Source organism: Leopardus geoffroyi, chromosome B4 (assembly GCF_018350155.1).
Source record: "Leopardus geoffroyi isolate Oge1 chromosome B4, O.geoffroyi_Oge1_pat1.0, whole genome shotgun sequence".
NCBI lineage: Eukaryota > Metazoa > Chordata > Mammalia > Carnivora > Felidae > Leopardus > Leopardus geoffroyi.
Genome location: NC_059341.1, coordinates 64,030,140 through 64,055,684, shown reverse-complemented (window position 1 = coordinate 64,055,684; position 25,545 = coordinate 64,030,140). Strand labels below are relative to the sequence as shown.

Below are 25,545 nucleotides of genomic sequence, written 5' to 3'. Positions count from 1 at the left end.
AAAACAAAAAACAAAAAACAAAAAAAAACTACTGTTGTACAATAACATTTATGTATCACACTGTTTCCATATCAAAACAAAGTTACATGTCTCAAGGGAACTTAACTTTTTCTGTTCATTTTTTTGGTTGTGTCCTTTGAAGCACAGAAAATTTTCATTTTGATGAAGTCCAATGTGTCTGTTTTTAAAAAATGTTTATTTATTTTGAGAGAGGGAGAGACAGCCAGAGAGAGAGAGCAGGGAGGGGCAGAGAAAGAGCAAGAGAGAGTGAGAGAGAGAATCCCAAGCAGGTTCTGTGCTGTCAGTGCAGAGTCTGACATGGGGCTCAATCCCATGAACAGTGAGATCATGACCTGAACTGAATCAAGAGTCAGACACTCAACTGACTGAGCCACCAAAGTGCCCTTCAATTTGTTTTAGTAGAAAAATACTTTCTATATTTTGAGCAAAGATAGAATTACCATAAAATTTTAGTATATTCCCATTTTTATTTTTATTTTTTTTATTTTTATTTATTTTTGGGACAGAGAGAGAGAGACAGAGCATGAACGGGGGAGGGGCAGAGAGAGAGGGAGACACAGAACCGGAAACAGGCTCCAGGCTCTGAGCCATCAGCCCAGAGCCTGACGCGGGGCTCGAACTCCCGGACCGCGAGATCGTGACCTGGCTGAAGTCGGACGCTTAACCGACTGCGCCACCCAGGCGTCCCTATATTCCCATTTTTATAAAAAATAAACAAACAACTATATAGGTATTTGCTTGTAAATAAGCCTGGAAGGTAAGCAAAAATATTAATAGTGGTTATCTTTAGAAAGAGTAGTTTTCATTGCTGGGTGAAATTTTCTATCTTGCTTGCTATATAGAATAAATATATGCTATAAGCAATAGAGGAAAATACCTTGTAGCTTTTTCTATGCATATTTAAAATTAAACATTTTACAAAATCACTATTGTACTAAATAATGTTTTATATCATGTTATTATTCTGCCTTTTTTAAAACTTCACATAATATCATGTTATTTGAATATTCTTTAAAAAAGATTATTTGGGGGTACCTGGGTGGCTCAGTTGGTTAAACATCTGACTTCAGCTCAGGTCATAATCTCATGGTTCATGGGTTTGAGCCCCGCATTCGACTCTCTGCTGTTGGCAGAGCTGGCTTCAAATTCTCCGTCTCCCTCTCTCTCTGCCTCTCCTCTGCCTCTGTTCTTGCTTTCAAAAAAAAAAAAAAAAAAAAAGATTACTGCCTGAACTATATTCATGGATCAGAGTCAACTTGTTTAGCTATTATTCTATCACTGAATGCCTAGGTTGCCATTAACAATTTTTCATCACTTATGGGGTGCCTGGGTGGCTCAGCTGGTTGAGTGTCTGACTCTTGATTTCAGCTCAGGTCATGATCTCATCTCACGATTTCTAAGATTGAGCCCCATGGCAGGCCCTGTGCTGACAGGTTGGAGCCTACTTGGGATTCTCTCTCTTCTCTCTGCCGCTCCCCTGCTCTCTCTCTCTCACAAAATAAATGAATAAACTTAAAATAAAATGCTGTAATTAGCATTTTTATATATAAATTTTTGTCTATATCCCTGATTATTTCCATGGGTGAAGTTCCTAAAATAAGGACTATTGGGTCAAAAGACATGACTGTTTTAAGATATGTTAATCAAAGGACTGAATTCCTTTGAAGATACAGTAATACTGAATTGTTTATTCTTTTTAGTTTCAATTTTGCCACTGTAATTGCCTAAAATTTCTGTATTTTCTATGGAAGTAGCAAGGAAAAGGCGTGAAAAACTTGGAATGACCATTGCTCTAGTAGGCAGGAGACCTAGATTCTTTAAGTCCTCAGAAAACTCCCAAATGCCCAGAAGCTCTACTTACCTTATCTTTAAGATAAGGGAGGGGTTTCACAGCCCTAAAATTCTCTAGGTCTCCTCAGGCTACCAGGAGAAATGCTGGGCTCTGCACTGTCAGAAAAGCTGCAAATGAAGATATCTCAGTGGACGCTATGTTTTCATGGTCCCTTCCAAGAGATACGCTTTTTCTTTCTTTTTTCTTTTTCTTTTTTTTAAAGATTTTATTTTCAAGCAATCCCTATACCCAGCGTGGGGCTCAAACCCACAACCCCAAGATCAAGAGTTGCATGCTCCACTGGCTGAGCCAGCCAGGCACCCCAAGATATGCTTTTTCATAAATTAAATAAAGTCCTTAAAAACACTGTTAAGCAGGTACTATTCTCTCTGTCTTATAGCTCAAGGATCTGAGGCCCAGGGAATTTGGGTAACTTGCCCAAGATCATTCAGGTAGATCACCCCTGGCAGAAGTTAGAATGAGATCCAATGTTGTGTGGCTTCACAGTCTTTGTTGTTACCACTTTACAATATCTGGAAGTTGGACAAAAATTGTAGATGTATGGGCTTGATTTTATTGACCACATACACATTCATAAGTTCTACATTAATCATTTCTTTCCTAAGAATTTTTAAATTTTTTTTTTTTTTTTTTTTTTTAGTGAGCCCACCCAGCATGGGGCTCCAACTCATGGTTCCTCTAGGGCTGGTTATGCTGTAGCCACTTAAAGTTAATGTAGCTTCATGTTGTTGCATGTTCCTCTGACTGAGCCAGCCAGGTGCCCTGGTAATTTTTATTTCAAAGGGACTTAATGGTGAAGCACTACTGATGCATTAATTCCAATACCAGAAGAACAGTATAAAAACCACTGGGAATGTGGTACTATAATTTTATGAAAAAATAAACCCACAAGAATATTAACCTTAAAAGGTGCAGGAATTCTTTCAAAAAATGCCTCAAACTATTATGGTAACTTTTTTCCTACCTGAAGTCTATATTGGCTAGTCCTTTATAAGTTTGTCTCCTCAAATACTTGAAAAGACACCTTATGAATCTGCAAGCATGTGAATGTAGAATTTTTATGTTTTGCTTTATTTTATTTATTTATTTATTTATTTATTTATTTATTTTTAACGTTTATTTATTTTTGAGACAGAGAGAGACAGAGCATGAACGGGGGAGGGGCAGAGAGAGAGGGAGACACAGAATCGGAAGCAGCCTCCAGGCTCTGAGCTGTCAGCACAGAGCCCGACGCGGGGCTCGAACTCAGGGACTGCAAGATCGTGACCTGAGCTGAAGTTGGACACTTAACCGACTGAGCCCCCCAGGTGCCCCTAATTTTATTTTTTTAAAGTAGGCTTCATGCCCAGCGCGGAGCCCAACAAAGGGCTTGTGCTCACAACTGTGAGCTTAGATCATGAGTCACTGAACCGACTGAGCCACCCAGGTGCCCCAAACGTGCAACATTTTAAACAATTTTACTGTGTTAACTGTTCCTTGAGAATCTCTGTCTTTCTCAGCCCTCTTGCTATTTTTCTTGGTCCTTTTTCCCCCCCACGTTAATACTTTACAAAGCTCTGTAGAGCCACTAAAAAGCAGATTTCTATCACCTATAACAAAATACCTAAGATCATTTCTCGTATCTCCACTCACATGCTACCAACTTCAGCATCCTTTGGTGAATTAATCTTTCCAGTTTCAACAACATGAAGCTACATTAACTTTAAGTGACTACAGCATAACCATCCCTGGATGAAACATACATTTGCCAGAAAATGCATATTTAAAATCTTCACATTTTTAAGGGTTGTAAAGTTTGGCTGTTTTTACAGAAATCAAACCATCCATCATAAGTCTTTAGTATTTTTGTTTTTCTATTTTATTGACATAGTTGTTTTTGCTAGTTATTCCTGTAGTGTTTACTGAATTCCTGCTTAGTTCCAGGAGAGCACGGGCTATATTTGTCTTGCTCACCATTATATCTCTATCACCCAACACATAGCAGATACCCAAAAATTATTTGTCCTCTGCCCACCCCCCTCAGTTATTGAGATATAACTGACATAATGATAAATATTTGTTGAATGAATGAATCTATATTTTCTTCCCCTATTGATTTGAAATACTTTTTTTATGAAAAAGATTTTTTTAATGTTTATTCATTTTTGAGAGAGAGAGACAGAGAGAGAGAGAGAGAGAGAGAGAGACTAAGCACGAGCAGGGAAGGGGCAGAGAGAGAGGGAGATACAGAATCTGAAGCAGGCTCCAGGCTCTGAGCCTTCAGCACAGAGAGTGATGTGGAGCTGGAACCCATGAACTGTGAGATCATGACCTGAGCTGAAGCCGGACGCTTAACTGACTGAGCCATCCAGGCGCCCCTGAAACACTTCTTTTAAACTCACATTTTAAATACAGCATTTCTTTGCTAAGCTTGGAGGTGACTTTCGACAAATACTGCCTCATAGTTGGCGAGACAAATCAAGGTGCAGTAGAAAACAGGGAGTGGGGAGAGGAAAATAGATAATAAATTTGTGCTTTGAGCATGTCCTTCTTTTTTTTGAAAATTTTTATCAGTTTATTTATTTTTTGAGAGAGAGAGAGAGAGCAAGTAGGGGAAGCGCAGAGAGAGAATCTCAAGCAGGCTCTGCAATCAGTGCTCAGAACCTGATGTGGGGCTCGAACTCACAAAGCGCGAAATCATGACCTGAGCTGAAATGAAGAGTCGGACGCTTCAACTGACTGAGCCACCCAAGTGCCCCTGGGCATGTCCTTCTAAAATAAGCCAGATTTACTGGCTTAAAAGATCTTCTCTAGCAGGAAAGCTTTTTCCTCAATCACTTTTTAAATTTTATCAGAAGACATTATTGCAACCTTATTTACTGAGATACAATCTTCTACAAATGTTATGTTATGCTTATACAGATTGTACCTTACTGGATTTGACGTTTAATTATTTCTGTTTTTGTATTCTTTCTCAGTTCACTTTTTGACTCCATTTTGGGAAATAAATCCATACAGGTTTATTCAAAATTATTCCACTAATGGGACATTTAGGACCTATGGCCAGATCTATCTGACCCAGGAGATTATTTTTTCCTCATCAATTAGAAGGCAAATATTTCATGATTAATATGGCTGAAATAACATTCTTAGGTATTAATTAGTGTAGACTACAACAGTCGTTACAACAGTCATAATCTCTGGTGTAACTTTGTGCCTTCTCATTGATCCAAAAGTGTGTCCTTCACTTTTTCAAAAAAAAACTGTGTCCAGTTTTTTGTTTCCCTTCATGCTTAACAGCTTCTGTTCTCTGTAGTTATAAACAATGAAACAAATGGACAATCTAATATTTGTCTGACCCTCAAGGTCACATGTGGGATTCAGAGTTTCAAAGTTAAGATGCAACATTAACGTACATTACTTCAGGAGGGACCTAAAAGAACACAGATAATAAGTGGCAAAATACTGTATCAAGAAATGTTAAAAATCATGATAATTTTGTTGTGGGCTTGGCTAACACTTTTTAAACTGGACCTTTGTTTCCTTTATTATACTTCTGATTTTTCTCTATTCTTTTCTTGCCAGTCTAAATAAATCTTATCAGAGCCTCAGGGACAGGAGCTAAATCAATTCTATGTGGTGTAATAGCTGGACACATGTTGAGGCCCAGATGTTGCTGAATGTTTCCCCCCTCCCCCCCCCCCTTATTCATTAAACACCATGCCTTCCTTCAGAAACACTGATGTGTTTCCAGCCTTTTTTCTTGATTTTATGCAACCTTACCCAAATTTTTATCAGCCTTTTCTCTGAGTGCCAACAAATCCATCTGCTTCAAAGCAACAAATGACACAGCCTAAATAAACAATCTTATAGTGAAGGTTGCGGAGTCACTCACTCCATTTTTATGGCCATGCTGATTCGGGGCATTCTGCTGTCAAAGGCTGAGTCCTTTCGGGAGAAACAGTGATTTTTCCCTACCCGACCAGGAAGGATGGAATCTGACAGGGCAAAGGCACGCCAGCACTTCAAGAGTGCCCACCTAAACCACCAGGGAAGCTCAAGCTCATTTCACTGGCAATTCCACAAAGGGCGCGCCGCCCTTTTCGGACGATCGAAATCACCTGTTCAAGGTCGCACATCCTCTAGTTACCGCATGCAATCAGCAAGGTTAGGCAGGGCTGCTGGGTCTACCGCCGGTTGGCTCTCGGCGACACACCGGGCCCACCTGGTACCCTGCAATCTGCGCAATCGCGGGGAGAACGCGCCCTCTCGCGACCGACTTCCCGCCGCAGCCCGGCCTGGAACAAACGCCCTCCGGGGCCCGCGACCCGCGGCGGTGGGGCAGGGGCCCCGGAAGGAGGCGGTGCCGGGGCGGCCCGAGGCTGCGCGTGCGGGAGGATGGGGGCGGGGCGCGCCTATATAAACTCCGTGCGGCGGAAAGGGCGGGCCTGGGCGAGAGCGGCTGAGTCGGCGGAGCGCCCGGCGCCGCAGACGCCGCCAGCGAGGACAGGGAGGGGAGAGGGAGGAGGCGGGAGGAGGAGACGCAAGTGCGGGGTGGCGCCGGTCCACCTCCGCAGCTCTCCTGGCTCCCGCCGGCTTTCGAAGGCGGGCCCGGGCTGCGGCAGCGGCAGCGGCCTCGGCGGCCAGCGGAGGTGAAGCCGAGCTGCGGCGGCCTGTGGGTCGACGCGGCGTAGGGAGGGCAGGGCAGGGCTGGGCGGCGGCCGCCGCGGTGAGCTGGAAGGGCCCCTCGGCATCCCCGGCGCGGGGCCGTCGAGGGCAGGTGGCCCGTGCGCTTTTCTCCGGGTCGGCCTCCCCAGAGGCACCTGCACACGGGGCCCCAGCCTGGTGCCGGGGCGTCCGGAGGCTGTGGGAAGGGCGGGGGTCGGTGCCCTCGGGGCACTTAAGTGACCACCCAATAGAGGCGACTCTCGCGCGGGGCGCTGCGGGGACTGAGGATCAGTGCTGGCGTGCATGGGGCCTGTTATGCCCTTGCTTTGAGGTGCTCCGTAAGGGGATGCGCGGGGGTGAAGGTTGCGAGGACCGCTGACCAGAGCGGTGTGAGGCTCGGGAGGATGAGCCTTTAAACCCGTGTGGTGTGAGTGGTTATGGGTTAGTCTAAACAGAACAGAAAACCAACTCGGGGCGCTCGCAAGTACCTGGCTACAAATGTGCAGCAGTGACGGACTTGCCTTGTAGGCCCCAGAGCAATCAAAGGGAAGTTAGGGGTCTTGTTCAAGAAGCTACTCCTCAGTTAGTGAATGAGGCTCTAAAAGAATTGTGTGTTGGGAATTTTTCTTTTAAATGGGCTTGTTTTTATGATTGCGTTTGGGGCTAGTGGTGAGGGTAACGTAAAGAGGTTACACAGGCTGCCTTAAGGTCCTAATGGGAAGAGCTTTTTTGTGTGTCATCATTCGACCATAGAAATTATTCAGAATGTGGATTGCCCTTACGAGAAGAGAGGAGCTCTGAAGCAATTGCTTGATTAGCAGTTCTCCCTATGTGGAAAGTTGAATTTCTGGAAACATCCCCCGTATTGTAGATTTTGCCCACGTAAAGGCGCTAGCACTTGGCACTAATCTCCTTAAAAGTAGTAAGATGGAAACACAGTACCTAGCATCGCTGAGTTTTGAGCTCACTTCTGTGCAAAAGAATTTTGAGGGAGTGGGTCTAGACTTTTCAGGGAAGTTCGAGTCTCCATAGTCTCCTCTAGTCTTAATTTACTTTTAACTTTTTTTTTTCCCTTCCTTCCTTCAGCTTCATCTGTTTCAATGGTGCAACTCTCTTCATCTCCTTTTGGTTACCAGTCACCTTCAGGCCATTCAGAGGAGGGAAGAGAGGGGAATATGAAGTCAGCCAAGCCCCAAGTGAACCACAGTCAGCATGGGGAAAGCCAGCGGGCCATGAGCCCTTTGCAGTCTGCTCTCAGTTCTGCTGCCTCTCCTTCCCAAGCATATGAGACATATATCGATAATGGACTCATATGCCTTAAACACAAAATTAGAAACATCGAGAAAAAGAAGGTAACTTTTTTCCCTCCCATCCCTGTATATGTACCATCTTTAATAAGGGTTAGGGAACTGGCATTTTTGCTTTCTGTCAGGGCTCAGAGATACTCTTTCCTAAAAGATTTACCTAACCTTGGGATTTAGCTGGCCGAAAACATACAAGTAGGTTAAATATTGGGTATATTAAGCATTTTATTTGATTTCTCAGCATAACTAAATAAAAATATTCCTCATAGTAAAATTACTATGCATGCTGCTGTTGAAATACTTGAAGAGCCAGCAACTTTAAGTCAGATTAATTCTTTGAGTGTAGTATTAATGTTTCTTTTCATAGATGAGTAATAGCCTGATTTTTTTTTTTTAGCTTGTTTTCCTTGTGACTTTCTGCAGCAGTTGATATTGCAGTAAAGCTGCTGCAGTCATTGGAAGCTTCAGCGATGGGAGAGCCAGAAAAGGTTTTAGCACTAATTTTTGTGTTGCTAGGTGATCGTTTAAGATTGGTAGGTTAACATTGTAGAAAGCCTTATAAAGAGACTCAAATTATAATCAGCCCAACGTTACAGTAAATGCTGATGTAAAGATCCAAATCATTCCTTATTTCCTGAGTCATGTAGCCTGTGAAACAGTGCTGCACGTTGCTTTGTTGTGTCATGATTCTCTTTTGCTTGTGATAGTAAGGTGAGCGATTGACTATCTGGACCTGGGAACACTTACATATTTTTATTCCAGGATCTAGTTCAACCATAGGAAAGTTGCTTTTAATGGAGGAGTATGAAGAGATTTTTAAGAGTCTGGTTGACTCTGTCTCCCCCCCAGCCCCCACCCCCCATGCCAAGGTAGGGAAGAAAGACCAGTTACTAGTAGCTTCTCTGTAACCCTAGCTCTCATCAGTTGTCTTTTGAATGCATGCAGTTGATCACAAGTGTGATAAGGTGAGTGTGCCTGGGTCAGCACAAATTCCCTGCCACTATGGGAAACTAGTCAAAGCACGATCTATTCAGAGCAGGATCTGTTGATGGAGACTCATTAATGTCTTTTTCCCAGGTGGAGGAACTACATATATGTGTATACTTACATGCTCTAGTGTAACTATAGTACCTCCTTAAGTTTGAATACTTATGTGGTCAGTAACAATGCTTTTGTTTCAAGCTTCTGGAAAAGCAATTTAAAGCTATAAAGCCAATATAGGAGAAGCCTAAACATTGCTTTTAGAATACTGTAGTGGGTCATGTCATTATTCTGGGGACAATAAATGCAATTTGTCATGTATTCACTGAAATATGAAACTCAATAGGAAAAAAATCTTTGAGTTAAGTCTATTATAATGCTAGAGAAACTATCTTCTACATTTCTACACTTCCATGAAGAAGTTTGCTATTCGACAAATGCCACATAATTCAACAGGTAACTAATAGTTTAAGCATGAGGTTAGAACAGGATTTCTCCGCCTCAACACTATTGACGTTTTTGTGCCAGATAATTCTTTTGTTGCAGAGAGGGTGTGTGTGTGTGGGGGGGGGCTATCCTGTGGAATGTAGGATGATTCGCAGCATCCTTGGGTTCTAGTCATACGATGCCTGTAGCATCCTCCACCTCCCTCTCATCCTTCAAGTAGTGACAACCAAGAACATCTCCAGACACTGCCATAGATCCCTGGGGGTCAAAATTATCTCTGATTGAGCACCACTGGGGTAGGGGCATATGATTGACTAGTTAAGTGTCTGTGTGTTAAGTAGCCTGATTGTAAGTAGAGGCCATGAAGAGAAGAGTTTTATTACTGCTTAACTTTTCTAATTCCAGACTAATGTTGATTGTAATATTTTTTCCCTGGTTGGATCTTATCTACAGTTGCTGCCTGCCTTGTAATAAACCAGTATTCTTACAGATTGATAGCATACTTCAAGAACTTTGTCTTCATAAGAAACAGTCTGGTTTCTTTTTAGTTTATTTTTTTTCAGAATTTTGTATGAGACTACAGTAGATACAAGTTTCTCTTTTGTAGCTCAAACTGGAGGACTACAAGGATCGCCTGAAAAATGGAGAGCAACTTAATCCAGATCAGTTGGTAAGTAGTGTATAATCCTTGGGTCACACTTGTTGGCTTTTTTCTTTTTTTCTTTTTTTTCTTAATAAAACTCTAGACGGGATTGGTGAGAGCAAAGATTTGATAAGGCCAATAAAGAAGAGCGAGAATCCACTGGATTTTTCAGAAGACTTTCTTTTCTTCACTTATGAGATCTTACAGACTTCTTTTGCACTAGCAGATGGTATGGATGGAGGTATGGGTTGCTAAATAAGAGTGAAAATATAGACTATTGCTAAGCATACGGATTTAAGTTAAACTTTTGTTAGGCTGAACTAAAGAGGTGGAGGGACGACTGGCTTTCCACTGTTCACTGGTATATATAAACCTGACATCTTTCTGCTCTAAAATGTAAAAGAGTATTTATTCTAGCTTGCCTAGGTTTTCTCCTTTTGCTTCTTCTTAATCCTTTTGTATTTTCTCCTTACTTTTCTATCCTAGATTGCTATGTCACCTCTCAGGAGGCATGTTTACTTGATACCTGGCCTTTTTTTTTTTTTTTAAACTTTAGTATGAAAGAGTACTTGCAACTTTTAAAAATATTGTTTAACTTGTCTGTGGTATGCCTGGTATCTGCAAGTTTTATCTAATGTGAAAGTTTCTGCAATATGGAAATAAAAATGCTTAATTGATGTTTGTCTGATATCTCTTGGCTAAGAAGGGACAGAATTAAAAGTTATTTGATCTAGTCTGTAGACCTATCATCTTCATCTTTTTCAACTAAGATTTTTGGTTGTGTATCACAGATACTGGCATTCGAGATCTTTTCCCTTATTGACTCCTCTTCACTGACCTAGAATTTTTGTGATGTAGTAAATTATAATTTTGCTGAGGCACAGATTTGAATTGTGTGAGCTCTGAGAATGATGTGCTCACATAGCTGGTGAGAGGACTTAGCTGGGCATCCAGCATTTCAACATAGCTTTGTTCTCAAAGTAGTCATGGTATGTTCAATAACTTTTGAAGTGATAATATTTTTCTTTGTGTAAATATCCTTGAAGGAAGTGTTCTGATATGGTAGTATTCTTGATTTTGGGGAAATATGGGGGTTAGGGAGAGGGAGGTTGGTGGTTCTCATGGAAGCTCTCTAGCAAAGGTCAAGGACATGCTGTATTTCAGAGCTCTGGCCAAGTAAACTGTAGTCTCAGTATTTCATTACTGTCTTTATAACTACATGTTGCTTCTGTAGCATTAACTTTTATTTCTTGAGTTAAATGCTGACAACTGCCAAATTTATGTTGCCAATAGATAAGCCCTTGGAACTCGAGATTCCTGTGTTCAGTTGCTTATTTGGCATCTCCCGACCCCCAAAACCTGTTCCTCCTCTAATCTTAATGATGTCAGTTAATGGCTTGGGGAACTAAAAGGATGGAGTTGCCAAAATCCTTGGAGAATTTCTCATCTATTTCCTGATACCACACATCTAGCCCATTAGCAAGGTCAGTTCTACCTTCAAAGTAAATCCGGAAACTGGCCATTTCTCAAATTCCGCTTCTGCCATCCTGGTCCAGGCCACATCATCTTTCATCTACATTACTGTAATAGCTTCCTCACAGGTTTTTCTATTTCTGCTGTATCTCCAAGCTTGTTCTCAACATGGTAGCCTCAGTCATCCTGTTCGGATGCAAGTCAGTTGGTCATTCCTCTGTTCAACTCTCCATTGGTTCCCATCATGGCAGAATGTCCTTACTGTGGCCTACAAAGTCCTACAAAATATGCTTGCTACTTCCTTTCACATCTTTATTTCATGTCCTGTACTTCTGTCCCTTCCTAGCTTCATTCCGGCTACATTGGCCTTCTTGCTGTTCCTCAAGCATCCCAGGCACGCTTTTGCTTCAGGGCTTTTTGCACTGTGTGCTGTTCCTACTGCCTGGGATGCTTTTTCCCCAGGTGTCTAAATGGCTCAATTTCCAACTTCCTTCAGCTTTTTATTTGAAGGTCATCTCAGTGAGGCTTGTCCTGACAACGCTATACCTCCATTCCTCCATTCACACTCCTTAGCTCTTTGCCTTGCTTTAATTTTTTAACTAGTAGTGCTTTTCTGACAAAGTTTATTTTGTTTCTCTTTCTCTTAAAATGTATGTTTCATTAAAGTAGAGATTCTGTCTGTTCATTGCTGTTTTCCTAGTACTTAGAATAGTTTAGAGAATATGGCAGACGTGTAAAATATTTATTACAAAAGGATTTACTAAATATAAAATGAATGTTATGTTTTTAGATAAAAATAAGCATATAATTTGTGGTACTTTAAAAAAATTTTTTTTTTTTTAACATTCATCTTTGAGAGACAAAGTATGAGTGGGGGAGGGGTAAAGAGAGAGGAAGACAGAATCTGAAGCAGGCTCCAGGCTCTGAGCTGTCAGCACAGAGCCCGACGCTGGGTTTGAACTCATGGACTGCAAGATCATGACCTGAGCTGAAGTTGGACGCTTAACTGACTGAGCCACCGAGGTGCCCCTAATTTTTTTTTTTTTTTAAGTTTATTTATTTAGAGATAGAGCGTGCAGGCAGGGTAGGGGCGGTGGAAGAGTGTGAGAGAGAGAATACCAAGCAGGCTCTGCACTGTCAGCACAGAGCCTGACATGGGGCTCTGTCTCATGAATGTGAGATCATGACAGCCAAAATCAAGAGTCGGATGCTTACCTGACTGAGCCACCCAGGCACCCTTAGTTTGTGGTTCTTATGGGAATGAACATCTCTTCATATAAGCAATATATATTTAAGGTAGAAATTCAGAAAATGCAAATAAATTGGAAGAAAAAAAATCCGTAATCTGATCCCTCAGAACTGTCATTAGTAGTGTAGTATTTAATTAGAAAAATCTAAGTTTAGTTTTTAAAGCTGGTAATAATTCACATAGTTCAGAAATTAGGCAATAGTTTAAAAGACAGTTTTTCTTTCACCTTGTCCTTCCTCTGTTCAGTTCTTATCTTACAAAGTAAGGCCCTGGGATTATGATCTGAGCTGAAATCAAGAGTTGGATGCTCAAATGACTGAGCCACCTGGGTGCCCCACTTTCTGTTTATTTCTAATTTTGTGTGGTTGTATTTTCCCAGTTTACTTTTAATTAAGTTAGCCAGTGCTTCTTTTTTTTTTTTTTTTTTTTTTTAATTTTTTTTAGCTTCTGGGTTTTAGTTTTTCTCTTTTTCTGCTGTCCTTTGTTTTATTTGCTTCACTTTCTAACTTTGAATTAAGTGTTTAATTCATTTGTTTTCTTTTCTCCCCCCTGTTGGTTTGCATTTAAGGCTGTGAATTTTCCTTCAAGTACTGCTTTAGCTATACATTTGATACTGTATTTTCAATATTGTTGGCTAAAAATTTTGTAATTTCAGTTTGTAAATCTTCTTTAACCCAACAGATATTCTTAATATTGTAAATAAAACTTTCTATGATCTGCATGGCTATTGTAATCCTTTTAATGGTAACTCTTAAGTAACCTGTCAAGACTAAGCTAAAGACTAATAAGATTTCATTGAGATTTCTAATATAAACCTAGATTTTTTTCCTTTGAAATAGTAAGATTGTTTAATGAAGTTTTTTAGAGTCCCATTTATAATTAAAAAAAAATTTTTTTTTTTCAACGTTCATTTATTTTTGGGACAGAGAGAGACAGAGCATGAACGGGGGAGGGGCAGAGAGAGAGGGAGACACAGAATCGGAAACAGGCTCCAGGCTCCGAGCCATCAGCCCAGAGCCTGACGCGGGGCTTGAACTCACGGACTGCGAGATCGTGACCTGGCTGAAGTCGGACGCTTAACCGACTGCGCCACCCAGGCGCCCCTATAATTTTAATATTTATTTTGGTTCAGATCTGGATTTGAAATAGAGAACTGAGATTCAAGTGAGTGCTTGAGCAAAAGGCAAATGGGTACTTTCAGCTTCAGTGAAACTTTTAGTTTTAAAAAATTAAGATTTGGCAGCCATCTCTAGTTGCTAAACTCTGACCCTATGTTATATTTAATGCATAATACAAAACTCTTTTATTAAATAATATGAAATCTTTTCTGCTTTGTAGTCCCATAGCAGTTGGCCTTGTTAAGGCAAACCACTCAAATGTTACATGGGCTTCCTAATTAATATCCTTGTTTTGAGACCTTCCTTTTCAGTTCATCAGCCCTACTCCCTCTAGTGTTCTTTTTTTGAAACCGAAATCTCAGTATAGGATTCTAATCAAAAGTTTAAAAATTCTTTTGAGAATTTTAACATGTTTTTTTAAAACTTTTTTTTAAAAGCATATTTATTTTGAGAGAGAAAGAGCATGTGCATGTGCAAGCCAGTAGGGGAGGTGCAGAGAGTGGGAGAGAGAGAATCCCAAGCAGGCTCTGTGCTGTCAGCGTAGAGCCTGACTTGGGGCTTGATCTCACAAACTGTGAGATCATGACCTGAGCTGAAATCAAGAGTCGGACACTTAACTGACTAAGCCTCCTAGGTGCCCCAAGAATCTTCAGCATATTTGAGCCTAAAGTCATGTTCTGAACTGTGTTTTATTAATTCAACCATAATATATTAAGTACTTACACTGGGGGATTCTGGGCTTAAATGCTAGGGTTATGATGTAAGGGACAAATGTGATCCTTGCCCTCAAAGATACAGTGTGATGAGAAAGAGGTAGGAAGTAAGTAAATAAAAATGTGATGGTGTTAGGGTGAGGTACAGAGTGATAATGGATTGTAATGAGGAATTTAACCTAGTTTGGAGAATTGAGGACAGCTTCCTTGAGAAAGAAGTGCTTCAGTTCAGACCTAAAAAATGAGAAGGACTTAGCAAATTAAAACGGGGAAGGAGGAAGAAGAGCAGGCTAGGCGGATGCTAGCATGTGTAAAAGTCCTGAGTAGGGAAAGAATGTTTTTACAAAGAGGAAACTGGAAAGAAAGCCAGTATCGATGGAGTGACGTAGTTGGAATGGGAAAGCTACATGTACATCCTTATTTCCCGTTTAAAGACTGTGTTTTTTCTTAAGGTCATCATAAATGATACAGATAAGTTTTAAGCAGAAAATAACTGGATTTGTAATAAAGTCACTGTTAAGGGTGAGTGATGGTTTGGAGGTGGTAAGTGTGGGTGTAAGAAGACTAGATAATGGTTGGCTGTAGTCTCGGTCAGAGGTTATAGATACCTTGCTGGTACCAAAGCAGCAGCAAAGGAGTTTGGGTAAAGTAGATTCAAGAGATAGAATTAGCATAGCTTGGTGATAGGATCTAGTAGAAGGAAGAGCCAAGAATGCGTTCCAGGTTTCTGGCTTGAACACTTGGATGGATGGCAGAACCATTTATTGGGCCTGGAAACCCTGGAGGAGAAGATGGTTTTGGGAGGAGAGGATAAAAAGCTCAATTTTGGACCACTGATCGAAAAAAAATTTTTTTTAATGTTTGCTTATTTTTGAGAGAGACAGATAGTGCATGTGAGAGCATGAACGGGGCAGGGGCAGATAGAGAGGGAGACACAGAATCCGAAGTGGGCTCCAGGCTCTGAGCTGTCAGCACAGAGCCTGACGCGGGGCTCAAACTCACGGGCCATGAGATCATAACCTGAGCCAAGGTCAGATGCTTAACCCACTGAGCTACCCAGGTGCCCCAGGACCACTGATTTTTTAATGTGGCTGTGAAACATTAAGGGGTGGGTCATATCGAATAAGTGTTTGAGTTACAGGTCTGGAGCACAAAGAAGTTTAGTCTTCAGTTAAGCTCATCTGTGTGGTTGCTAATTGAAACCATAAGAAAAGATGAGACTGTGTTGGATGAGAATATAGAAAGGAGAAAAGCCTAGGACAGAGGAACTTTGACATTTAATGTTTGGATAATAAAGGCTAAAAATATTTATAGCCAACTTTAGGGTCAGGTATCATTTTGAGTGATTTGAATTGGCCAACATCTCTGTGATGTAGGTCCTGTTTATTTTGTAAATGCTAAAAACTGGGGTGAGAGAAGTTTATGGAAAAATTACTGGTAAGTAAAAAGCTGGAGAAATGGGAGAAAAATGGAAGTTTAGTGTTATTAAAAACAGATGTTTGTAGAGCCAGAAGGTGCCTTTGTGTGGAAGTCTTCTGAGAAACCAGAATGAGAGTTATAAAAGATCTATGGATTTAAAAGGTGGTATTGACATGCTTACTTTAGCCAGCATAGTTCTGGTGGAATGATGGAAACAGAATCCAGGTTGATAAGGTCTGAAGAGGAAATGGAGACTGTGTAGCCATTTTTGAAACTTTGAGACTGAAAGGAGGGGGTTGCCAGAAAGGCGCTTTTTATTTTTCTTATTTAGATTGGGGGAGACTTGAACTTGTATTTATTTATATATTATATTTATTTATATTTATGTTTTTGAGAGAGAGGGCACAAGTGAGCGAGGGACAGAGAGAGAATCCCACAAGGGACAGAGAGATATACAGAGAGAAGTGGGGCTCACCTGGGGCTCGTGTTTTACCAGAAGTGGGGCTTGTGTTCACCTGAAGCAGAGCTTGAGCTCACCTGATGTGGGACTCGAACTCACAAACTGTGAGATCATAACCTGAGCCAAAGTCATATGCTTAACAACTGAGCCACCCAGGCTCCCAAGACTTGAACTTGTTAAGTACTAGTTTAAGCATCAACAGAGAGTGAGAAATTCAAGATTTTAAAAAGGGAATCATAGAGTAAGATTTTTTATGAAGACGTAATTGAGAAGGATAGAAGGTAGAAGGATATTTCCTCCAGTAAGCAAAAAAAGGGAGGAAGAAAGGATGTATTCACATTGGATGATGGGAAGTTAAGGTAGTTCCCATTTGATGCTGCTTTTCTTGAATTAAAGTTAATACCATTTGGGAGTAAATATGAGGGAGTATTCCTTTCTGGTTTTATATACCTCTGAGGGCTGTATACTATGATTATGTTATCTGTGCAAGGTTCTATAGTTGGAAAACCTCTTCGTCTTTTTTATTATGAAATAATACAGCTGCAACTAAGTGTCGCTTCTAGGTTATACTGCATAATAAAGCAAGCATCAGAATCCACCATTCAACTCCAGTAGTACATTACCAACACCACCAAAGCTCCTTCCCAGTTCTTTCTCTTTACTGTAACCTGACTCTGAGCTGCCCACTGCCATTTCCTTGCTTTATTTTAATAGCACTTGTTTGTTGCCCTTGAATCTGTTAGAGTTGCTTTTTCGTACCTTATAATAAATGTTATCATACTGTGTTCTGCAGTTTGTCTTTCACTCATTATGTTTAGGATTTTTATATTAAGGAAAGTAGTTATATTTTATTTGTTTTTCTCTACTTAGTAGTAGTTTGTGAGTAGATGATGTCCTACTTAGAGCAATCTTATATGTGTTATTGAGACACAAGTGTGAAATTTTTCAGGGTGCACCTGAAAAATTACCTATCATGGGCTGTACGGTATGCCCATAGTTAACTTCATAGGTAAAAATGCCAAACTTTTCCAAAATTATGATACTAATTTATGCTAATGCTGGTAGTACGTAGTTATATAGCAGTATATAGGTAGACTCTATACTTTTGTAAAAGCTAATGTTATCAGACTGTTTTTAAAACAGCTCTTTTGAGGTATCATATAGATCATAAAATTAACCCATTTTAAGTATATAAGACAATGATTTATAGTCAATTCATAGAGTTATGCGGCTTCCATGACAATCTAGTTTTCAAACATTTCTGTAACCCTTCCAAATTCCTTTTTGTCTCCTTATTTGCTTTCTATCTCTATAAGTTTGTCTTTTCTGGATATGTCACATAAGATAGTCTTTCCCATATGGCTTCTTTGAGTTATGATTATGTTTTTGAGGTTCATCCTTGGTGTAGTATGTATCATTAATTCATTCCTTTTTATTGCTGACGAGTGTTCCTTTGAATGATTATACCACGTTTTGTTTATTTACCAATTGCTGGATATTTGGATTGTTTTTATTTGGGGCCATAATGAATATGCTGCCATACAAATTTGCGTGTAAGTCTTTATGTGGATATATGTTTTCATTTCTTTTGGGTAGGTACCTAGAAGTGGGATACTATATTACTTTAAATATGGAGACTTTAAAATACTGTATATCTTTATGTGGTTAGACAAGTTTCCCACCTTGGTCTGTTTCATATTAGCCCTTTGTTTTTCCAAACAGATTAAAGTCCCATTAAAAAAAAAATCTATGCCTTTCCTAATTACCAACTTTGTTAATCTGTGAAATCTTAAAAAAAAAAAAAAAATGCCCCTTGAGTTTACAATATTTTGGGGGTGTCTGGGTGGCTCAGTCAGTTCAGGTCTTGATCTCAGGGTCATGAGTTCAAGCCCTGTGTTGGGTTCCATGCCCGGCGTGGAACCTACTTAAAAAAAATTTACAATATGGGGGGTCCTGGGTGGCTCAGTCTGTTTAGTGTCTGACTTTGGCTCAGGTCATGATCTTGCTGCTCATGGGTTTCAGTCCCACACCGGGCTCTGTGCTGCCAGCTCAGAGTCTGGAGCCTGCTTCAGATTCTGTGTCTCCCTCTCTCTCTGCTCCTTCTCCACTCATGCTCGCTCTTTCTCTCTCTCTCAAAAATAAATAAACATTAAACATTTTACAATATTTTTGTTATAATACTTAATTTTGTCTGTTATAGGTAATTGTCTACAAGTCTTTTCTACCATAGTATAAATTTCTTGAAGTTGTTTATTTGTGATCCTCATTCTGCTACTTGTGTACTATATTTGGGTAGTGAATGAATATTGACAGAGGAATACTATTGGCTCATTGCTCTTGAAAACCACAGGCTCAAGGGATGCCTGGGTGGCTCAGTCGGTAAAACGTCCGACTTTTGGTCATGATCTTGCAGTCTGTGAGTTCGAGCCCTACATTGGGGCTCTGTGCTGACAGCTCAGAGTCTGGAGCCTGCTTCGGATTCTGTGTCTGCCTCTCCCCCACTCGTGTTCTGTGTGTGTGTCTCTCTCTCTCTCAAAAGTAAAATAAAACATTAAAAAAATTTTTTAAAAACCACAAGTCTGGGGCACCTGGATGGCTTAGTCGGTTAAGTGTCCAACTTTGGCTCAGGTCATGATCTCATGGTTCATGTGTTCAAGCCCCACATCGGGCTCTGTGCTGACAGCTCAGAGCCTGGAGCCTGCTTCTGATTCTGTTTCTCTCTCTGTCTCTGACCCTTCCCTGCTCACGCTCTGTCTCTCTCCCTCTGTCTCTCACAAATAAACATTAAAAAAAGAAAAAAACACAGGTCTCTCTGATCTTATACTGTACACTTCATAGTTAGGAAGTCAAGTCTGTTGTTATGGCTCAGATTTCTAGCATAAAAATTGAATCTTAAAATTTATATAACTTCTATTAGATGCTCTCTCTTCCTACGTTTTTTGAGTATGGCTAGTCCATAAAGTCTTAAGTCTTTTCTACTCTTTTTATAGGAACACTTATTTTGACATATTTACATTTAGAAGTTAACAGAATTGATGTTTTCTTATCCTATTTGGTAGGAAGCAGTGGAGAAATATGAAGAAGTATTACATAACTTAGAATTTGCCAAGGAACTTCAGAAAACCTTTTCTGGACTGAGCCAAGATGTGAGTACGTTTTCTTTGCTATTCCTGAAACCACTTTAGCCACGGATCTGGAAGAAAATATTAGCGTTCATTAATGGTGTTCAGTTATTACCATCCATCTCATTCCTGCTGATATTTTATTGGGGGTGAGGGGGTTGACAATAGCTATTGAAGAACTAGTGTTTTCAGATTTCTGGAGTCTAAAGAGAGCACAAATGGTGTCCGAATATGAGACACTGTGAATAAAGTATTAGTTGTCCAATGTGTATTCGCTGTGGAGTTTTAGAAATCATTGAGAAGGGGAGTAAAAACTATTTTGATGGACACAGTTTACAAAAGATTTTTTAGAATATAGGCTTGTAAATTTGTATAACACAGGCTTGTAAGTTTAGCATTATTTAACGTATAAGGAAACAGAATTGGTAGACTCTTTTTCTTGAGACCATGGCAGTTATTACCAGGAAGATTTGTGATTCATGGTAAATAGAGTTAAGTCTGGTTTCACAGCTTGTTAGGGTCTCTATGTTGGCAGTCCAAACTTCTGTCTCTGACAGATTTAGTCAGTAATTAATATGAAGCCTTAAGCATTCACTAATGAAGTATTCTTCCTTGTTTTGGAATTGTATTAGAAGGCCCTTTAAAGATCATCTTTTAACAATTAAGAAATATTTTTGTAAATTCATTTCTGGGATGGGGAGCATGCTTCATAAAATAGTCTCTTTCACTTTTTGGGTATTTTCTTGTATAGTGAACTAAAATTCTCTTCTCCATTCCTCTGGCATCAAAAAACCTCCAAAAACAAACAAACCCAACACATCATTTCTAGGCTGAGGACATCTATCATCTTTTTATAATATCATTGCTTTCTCTGGATGTTTGACTTACTTAACTCTTAAAAGGTAGTGTGTAAATCTGAAATAGCCTAGTATAGAGCCATTATCTTCTGTTTTCTAGAAAATTCTGTTAATGCAACTCTAAGATGACATGAGCTTTTTGTCAACCATAGTATATTTTAACTCATGTTTACTCATTTATCACTTAATTTTAGTGCTTTCTGTGAATTTCACAGTTGTTAACTATTTCTAGGCTATTTTAGATACTTTTAAATTGATTTTTTTCCTTATGATTAATCACTCCCCCATTTGTTAAATTTATTTAGTTTTGACCCACTTTACTATAAAAAGATATTTCATATCTTCTTTCTGGTTGGATGTTTGGAAGTATACTTCTATAATACTTAAAATTTTCTATTAACTTTTTTTACTCAAAATTATTTGATGATTTTAGTTTTTCATTCAGGTGTTTATTTTTTCAAAGTATGTTTTGTTTCTTTTATCCTTCTTTTTATATTTAAATCTTTTTTTAAACACCTTCCAAGTGCCAGGTACTTCTGTAAGTCAACTTGATTTTTACAGCAATCCAGGAAATAGATGTATATAGCCCCATTTTACAGATAAGGAATCCAATGCTCAGAACAAAAGGAACTTCTTCAAAATCATATAGCCAGTAAGTGGTAGAGTGCGGGTAGGACCCTAACTACTCTTTATCTCTAAAAACTGTGTTCTTTATACAAGTATATAGTATCTATCTATTTACATGCTTTTCCACTGCTGTTGTCTAGAGGTAGTTACCAATTCACCAAATTTTGTTGCTATCCATGAGGTTATTTTTTCTAATTTGTACTGTGGATTTACTTTCACTTTAGGTGAGATATTAAGGTACTTTGGAACATGCCTTAATGAATAAAGACCCCAAAGGTGCTTGCCAAATACCTTCCAGCCTAGTAATTTTTTGAGTTTCCTTTTATTAAAGCCTTTCTTTTGTCAAACCTCTTTTAATGAGAGTCAGTTTTATAGTGTGTAACATTTTCTTTACTTACAAACTAAAGTTGGAAGCCTTTCTGTTCATCTCAATTACATCTCTCTTTGTCTTCATGACATAAGCTCTTTCCCTTGGTGGGGATTTATCATTCTAAGACAGGGATCAGAAAATAAATTTTATTATTCAGTGTGATTTGTTGATAGTGGTTGATTTCATATCTTCTGCCACCCCGCTTTTTTTTTTTTTTTTTTTTTTTTTGAGAGAGGGAGAAAGTGGGTGCAAGTGAGCGATGTGCAGAGAGAGAGGGAGAGAGAGAGAAGTGGGTCTGGAGCTCACCCAACATGAACTGTGAGATTATGACCTGAGGTGAAGTCAGAAGCTTAACTGACAGAGCCACCCAGGTGCCTGTATCTTATGCTTCTTTACAAACCAGTCCTCAACTGGTAGAAGAGAGGAAAATGTAACCTGACTTCTTAGTTTCTATATAAATAAGGAGAAATAGAGTGTTGTCAGTAGTTTTCTGATTATGATCTAGGAGACAGTGTACTTTCTTACTTGATACGTGATAGTCATCTGTCAGGCTTTATTTTGGGCATTAGATATATTGGTAAACAACAGAGATCCAGTCATCACAAAGCTGAAACCTATGGGGATGCAGGTAAATAAAAAGATAGCCTTTTAATGTAATAGGTACTTTGATAGGGGGAGTTCAGGATTCTTAAGCCCATAAGAACACTTAATCCAGCCTTGGGAATGGCTAAAGACAGATCTGCGTTAATCCTGGGATATAAGTTTGTCAGTTGCCTTTCTCTGTACCATCATGAAACTGTCCAAGAGAATCCCACTGTCTTGGAGAGCTAGAATTGCCACCTCTATTCTCCATCGTCCTCAAACAGAAACTGAGAATAATGTAGTTTTGGTAAATGTTATTGGTGTAAGTCCGTATTGAGATCTTGGTAAAAGCTTTTCTGAGCCTTTGCTGTCCTGAAAGTATCCTTGCCCTTGTAAGCTCCAGCCAGTCCATTTCTCATTCTTGAAATTTTACCTTCACCTATGATCTCTTGTCCCTGATAGTAGCACAAGTTAAATTTATTAAGTGATCTTCATACCTCCTAGAAAGGAATTAATAATGCCATAATGAATCTTTTCCAGAGATTCCCCCCTTCTTAATCTATTAGGATTTATGAACATGTCTTTTGTAGAGTCCTAAATATGATGGTGTATCAAAGTACTTTAACTTGCATATAGGAAAACTCTTTTAGATTTTTGTTTTATTCTCTTAATCTTCATACTTGGAAAATGTCCAGTATGATGGAAACATTACAATCAGAAAAGCAACTATGGGGAGAAAAGACCTTTTAGGTTTCTTACTGGAAATAGATGGTACTTTTTATTAATTGGTATTTTATAAATGGGAAGCCACTTCTGGGACCCATGTGTTATGTCAGACTTTAAGGTATTATAGTTTTGAGCTTTAGAGTAGATTCAGTCTGCTCAATCTACATACACATTTATTTGAGGGGAAATTTATGTTCTGCTAACTATATGTTTTGCCAGCTAAATATTGAAAAATACAACTCCATCCAGACTGACAAACTATTGTGAAATATCTTAGTTTTACTTAAAAAAACAAAAACAAAACTATTTGCTGTGTATGTATTTTAGCATTACATTGGTAAGACATTTTATTTGTTTGGTTTTCAATTCCTTATGCTTTAGCCAGTATTCTTTGGTTGAAAATTGACCTTTTTAGTTTCAATACTCTTCCCCTGGAACAAGAATTTAAAAAGCAAAAACAAAAACTTCAAAACTAAACTGGAGCATTTTCTTAAAATCTTTGGCTTAAAAAGGCTTATATACATAAATATGGAAAAGTTAAATTTGGGGATTAATATGTGCATCAGTGATAGGTACTTGTTTCTTATCATAGTGATATCCGAGGTACTAGATATAGCCTAGAGTTGGGAGTCAGATATTTTGACTTTCTTAGCTTTGGTTACCTGAGACATACTAGTTTATTACTCAGTCCCTTCCTCAACTGAAAAAGAAAAGGGGATAAATGAACCTGTCAATTTCACAGTGTTATATATGTATGTATATATGTATGTGTGCATATATATATATATATATATATATATGCACACATACATACATACATATATATACGTATATATATATAAAATAAGATTAATCATCTAATCTCAGCTCTTTGGCATTAGATTTTTGTGCACTATGAATTGCTAATATGAGATGGTAGAAAGTTGCCAATTTTAATTAGAATTTTTTTTAACAGCTACTTAAAGCGCAGAAGAAGGCCCAGAGAAGGGAACACATGCTAAAGCTCGAGGCTGAGAAGAAAAAGCTTCGTACTATACTTCAAGTTCAGTATGTATTACAGAACTTGACACAGGAACACGTACAGAAGGATTTCAAAGGGGGCTTGAATGGTGCAGTGTATTTGCCTTTAAAAGAACTTGACTACCTCATTAAATTTTCAAAACTGACCTGCCCTGAAAGAAATGAAAGTCTGAGGTAAGCCGAAGAAAATATTTTCCTAAAAGAGAACACGTAACATTTTAGCCTAGTTTTTTAGTTTTATATATTTTATAGTATTTATACATACACACACATGTACACACACATATATACGTATATAATAATTAAGAAAACATTATTGTGATTCACAATGGGAAACGTTGGCCAGACCGGACTGTGATAGGGTTGATAGGCTGTCTAGAAGGAAAGTCAATTTGAATGATCTCATTAATGTGTTTTTTTTTATTGTAACATTGATTTTTAAAAACGATGTCTCATCAAGTTTTGCCCCTATACAAGTATTAATTATGTATATGCTTAAAGGTTTTTTTGTAATTGTCTCAGGCTATTGTATTACCTGAGAATCTTTGTCTTCTTACTACTGTTGTACTTAAGTGGAGGTTAATAAAATTTAACTTGGCCAGTATCATTAAACTTTCAAAGTGAGATAGGGGCGCCTGGGTGGCTCAGTCGGTTAAGCGTCCGACTTCAGCTCAGGTCACGATCTCGCGGTCCGTGAGTTCGAGCCCCGTGTCAGGCTCTGGGCTGATGGCTCAGAGCCTGGAGCCTGCTTCTGATTCTGTGTCTCCCTCTCTCTCTCTGCCCCTCCCCCATTCATGCTCTGTCTCTCTCTGTCCCAAAAATAAATAAACGTTAAAAAAAAAAAAAAAAAAAAACTTTCAAAGTGAGAATTATTTGGTGGTCTTATACTGTGAATAAATACTGAGAAGCAAATCTGATAATTTCAAATACAAACCCAGCAACTTGAGGCTACCTAGTTTTTCCCAGTTATCCGTTTGTTGTTTTTGCTTTGATGGGGGAAATCATCTAATGAGCAGATCTCTGTGCTTCTGCTTTGTTAGATATGGGTCCTTCCAATGTTGTGTCTTTGGCCATGCTAAAGCAGAGTCAGATTTCAACCATTACTGGAAATCAGCCCTATATCAATAAAAAAATCTAATAAAACTCTCAATTATCTCTATAGTCATATGTATTTTTTTTTAATTCCCATTCTGATAGTGTAGCCCATCATCATCACCTATGTGGTTGTTTCCTTCTCCTCACTTTGATGAATTTAGGGAGTGTAGCTTACTTTAATATGTGTAAGTGAAACATAATTTGAAAAATAAGCTGCTCTCTTTAAAGTCAAATGCAGCTCTTAATATTGCCATTCCACTGTTCTTCCTTCTAGGACATACACTTGATAATTAATGACACTGCATTGACAGCCTCAAACTCTTTTTGGTCTGTTCCTTAGTGGGTCTATTTGGTACAATATTTTAGTTGTTTTTAAGAGAAAATGCTTACGTTTCATATCCATAAATAGGCATTTAGTCATCTTTTACAAAATTTTAACTTTTTGAGAGAGTAAAAAGACAAAATTAACCTTGAATGTCCTGATTGTTGACGAGTTCTACCGTATAAGTTGTACTGCTCCACGTGTATATGTGTGTACCTCTAAAGCTACTTCGTTCTGATCTGCTTTTCCTTGTCAGTGTTGAAGACCAGATGGAGCAGTCATCCTTGTACTTTTGGGACCTTTTGGAAGGTAGTGAAAAAGCAGTGGTAGGAACGACATGTGAGTTTTCTCTACTCTGGACTTATGCAGTAAATACTAGACTTTATGTTTAGAAGTTTAGTATGATATTGAGGGCTGAAACTGTGTCAGTTCATTAGAACTTACATGTCTGACAATGCTATATTCATAGGGAAAAAGATCTCTGTTTAGTTTGGTTA

General features: G+C 39.0%; 1 protein-coding gene across 16 annotated transcripts in view; it reads left to right on the top strand.

Annotated features, from left to right (window-relative positions):
* Positions 1-6,372: 6,372 nt before the first annotated feature.
* CAPRIN2 (caprin family member 2) overlaps positions 6,373-25,545 on the top strand; it is a 45,715-nt gene continuing 26,542 nt past the window's right edge. For 15 of the 16 annotated variants that reach the window (XM_045462517.1, XM_045462514.1, XM_045462513.1 and 12 more), the window contains exons 1-6: positions 6,396-6,504; positions 7,607-7,872; positions 9,860-9,922; positions 19,387-19,473; positions 23,567-23,805; positions 25,305-25,387. In XM_045462517.1, the coding sequence (XP_045318473.1) occupies positions 7,621-7,872; positions 9,860-9,922; positions 19,387-19,473; positions 23,567-23,805; positions 25,305-25,387 (724 nt within the window). In that variant the 5' untranslated portion in view covers positions 6,396-6,504; positions 7,607-7,620. Of the gene's footprint in view, positions 6,528-7,606; positions 7,873-9,859; positions 9,923-19,386; positions 19,474-23,566; positions 23,806-25,304; positions 25,388-25,545 lie in introns of all 16 variants that reach the window. The other variant, XM_045462504.1, reaches the window with a different exon arrangement.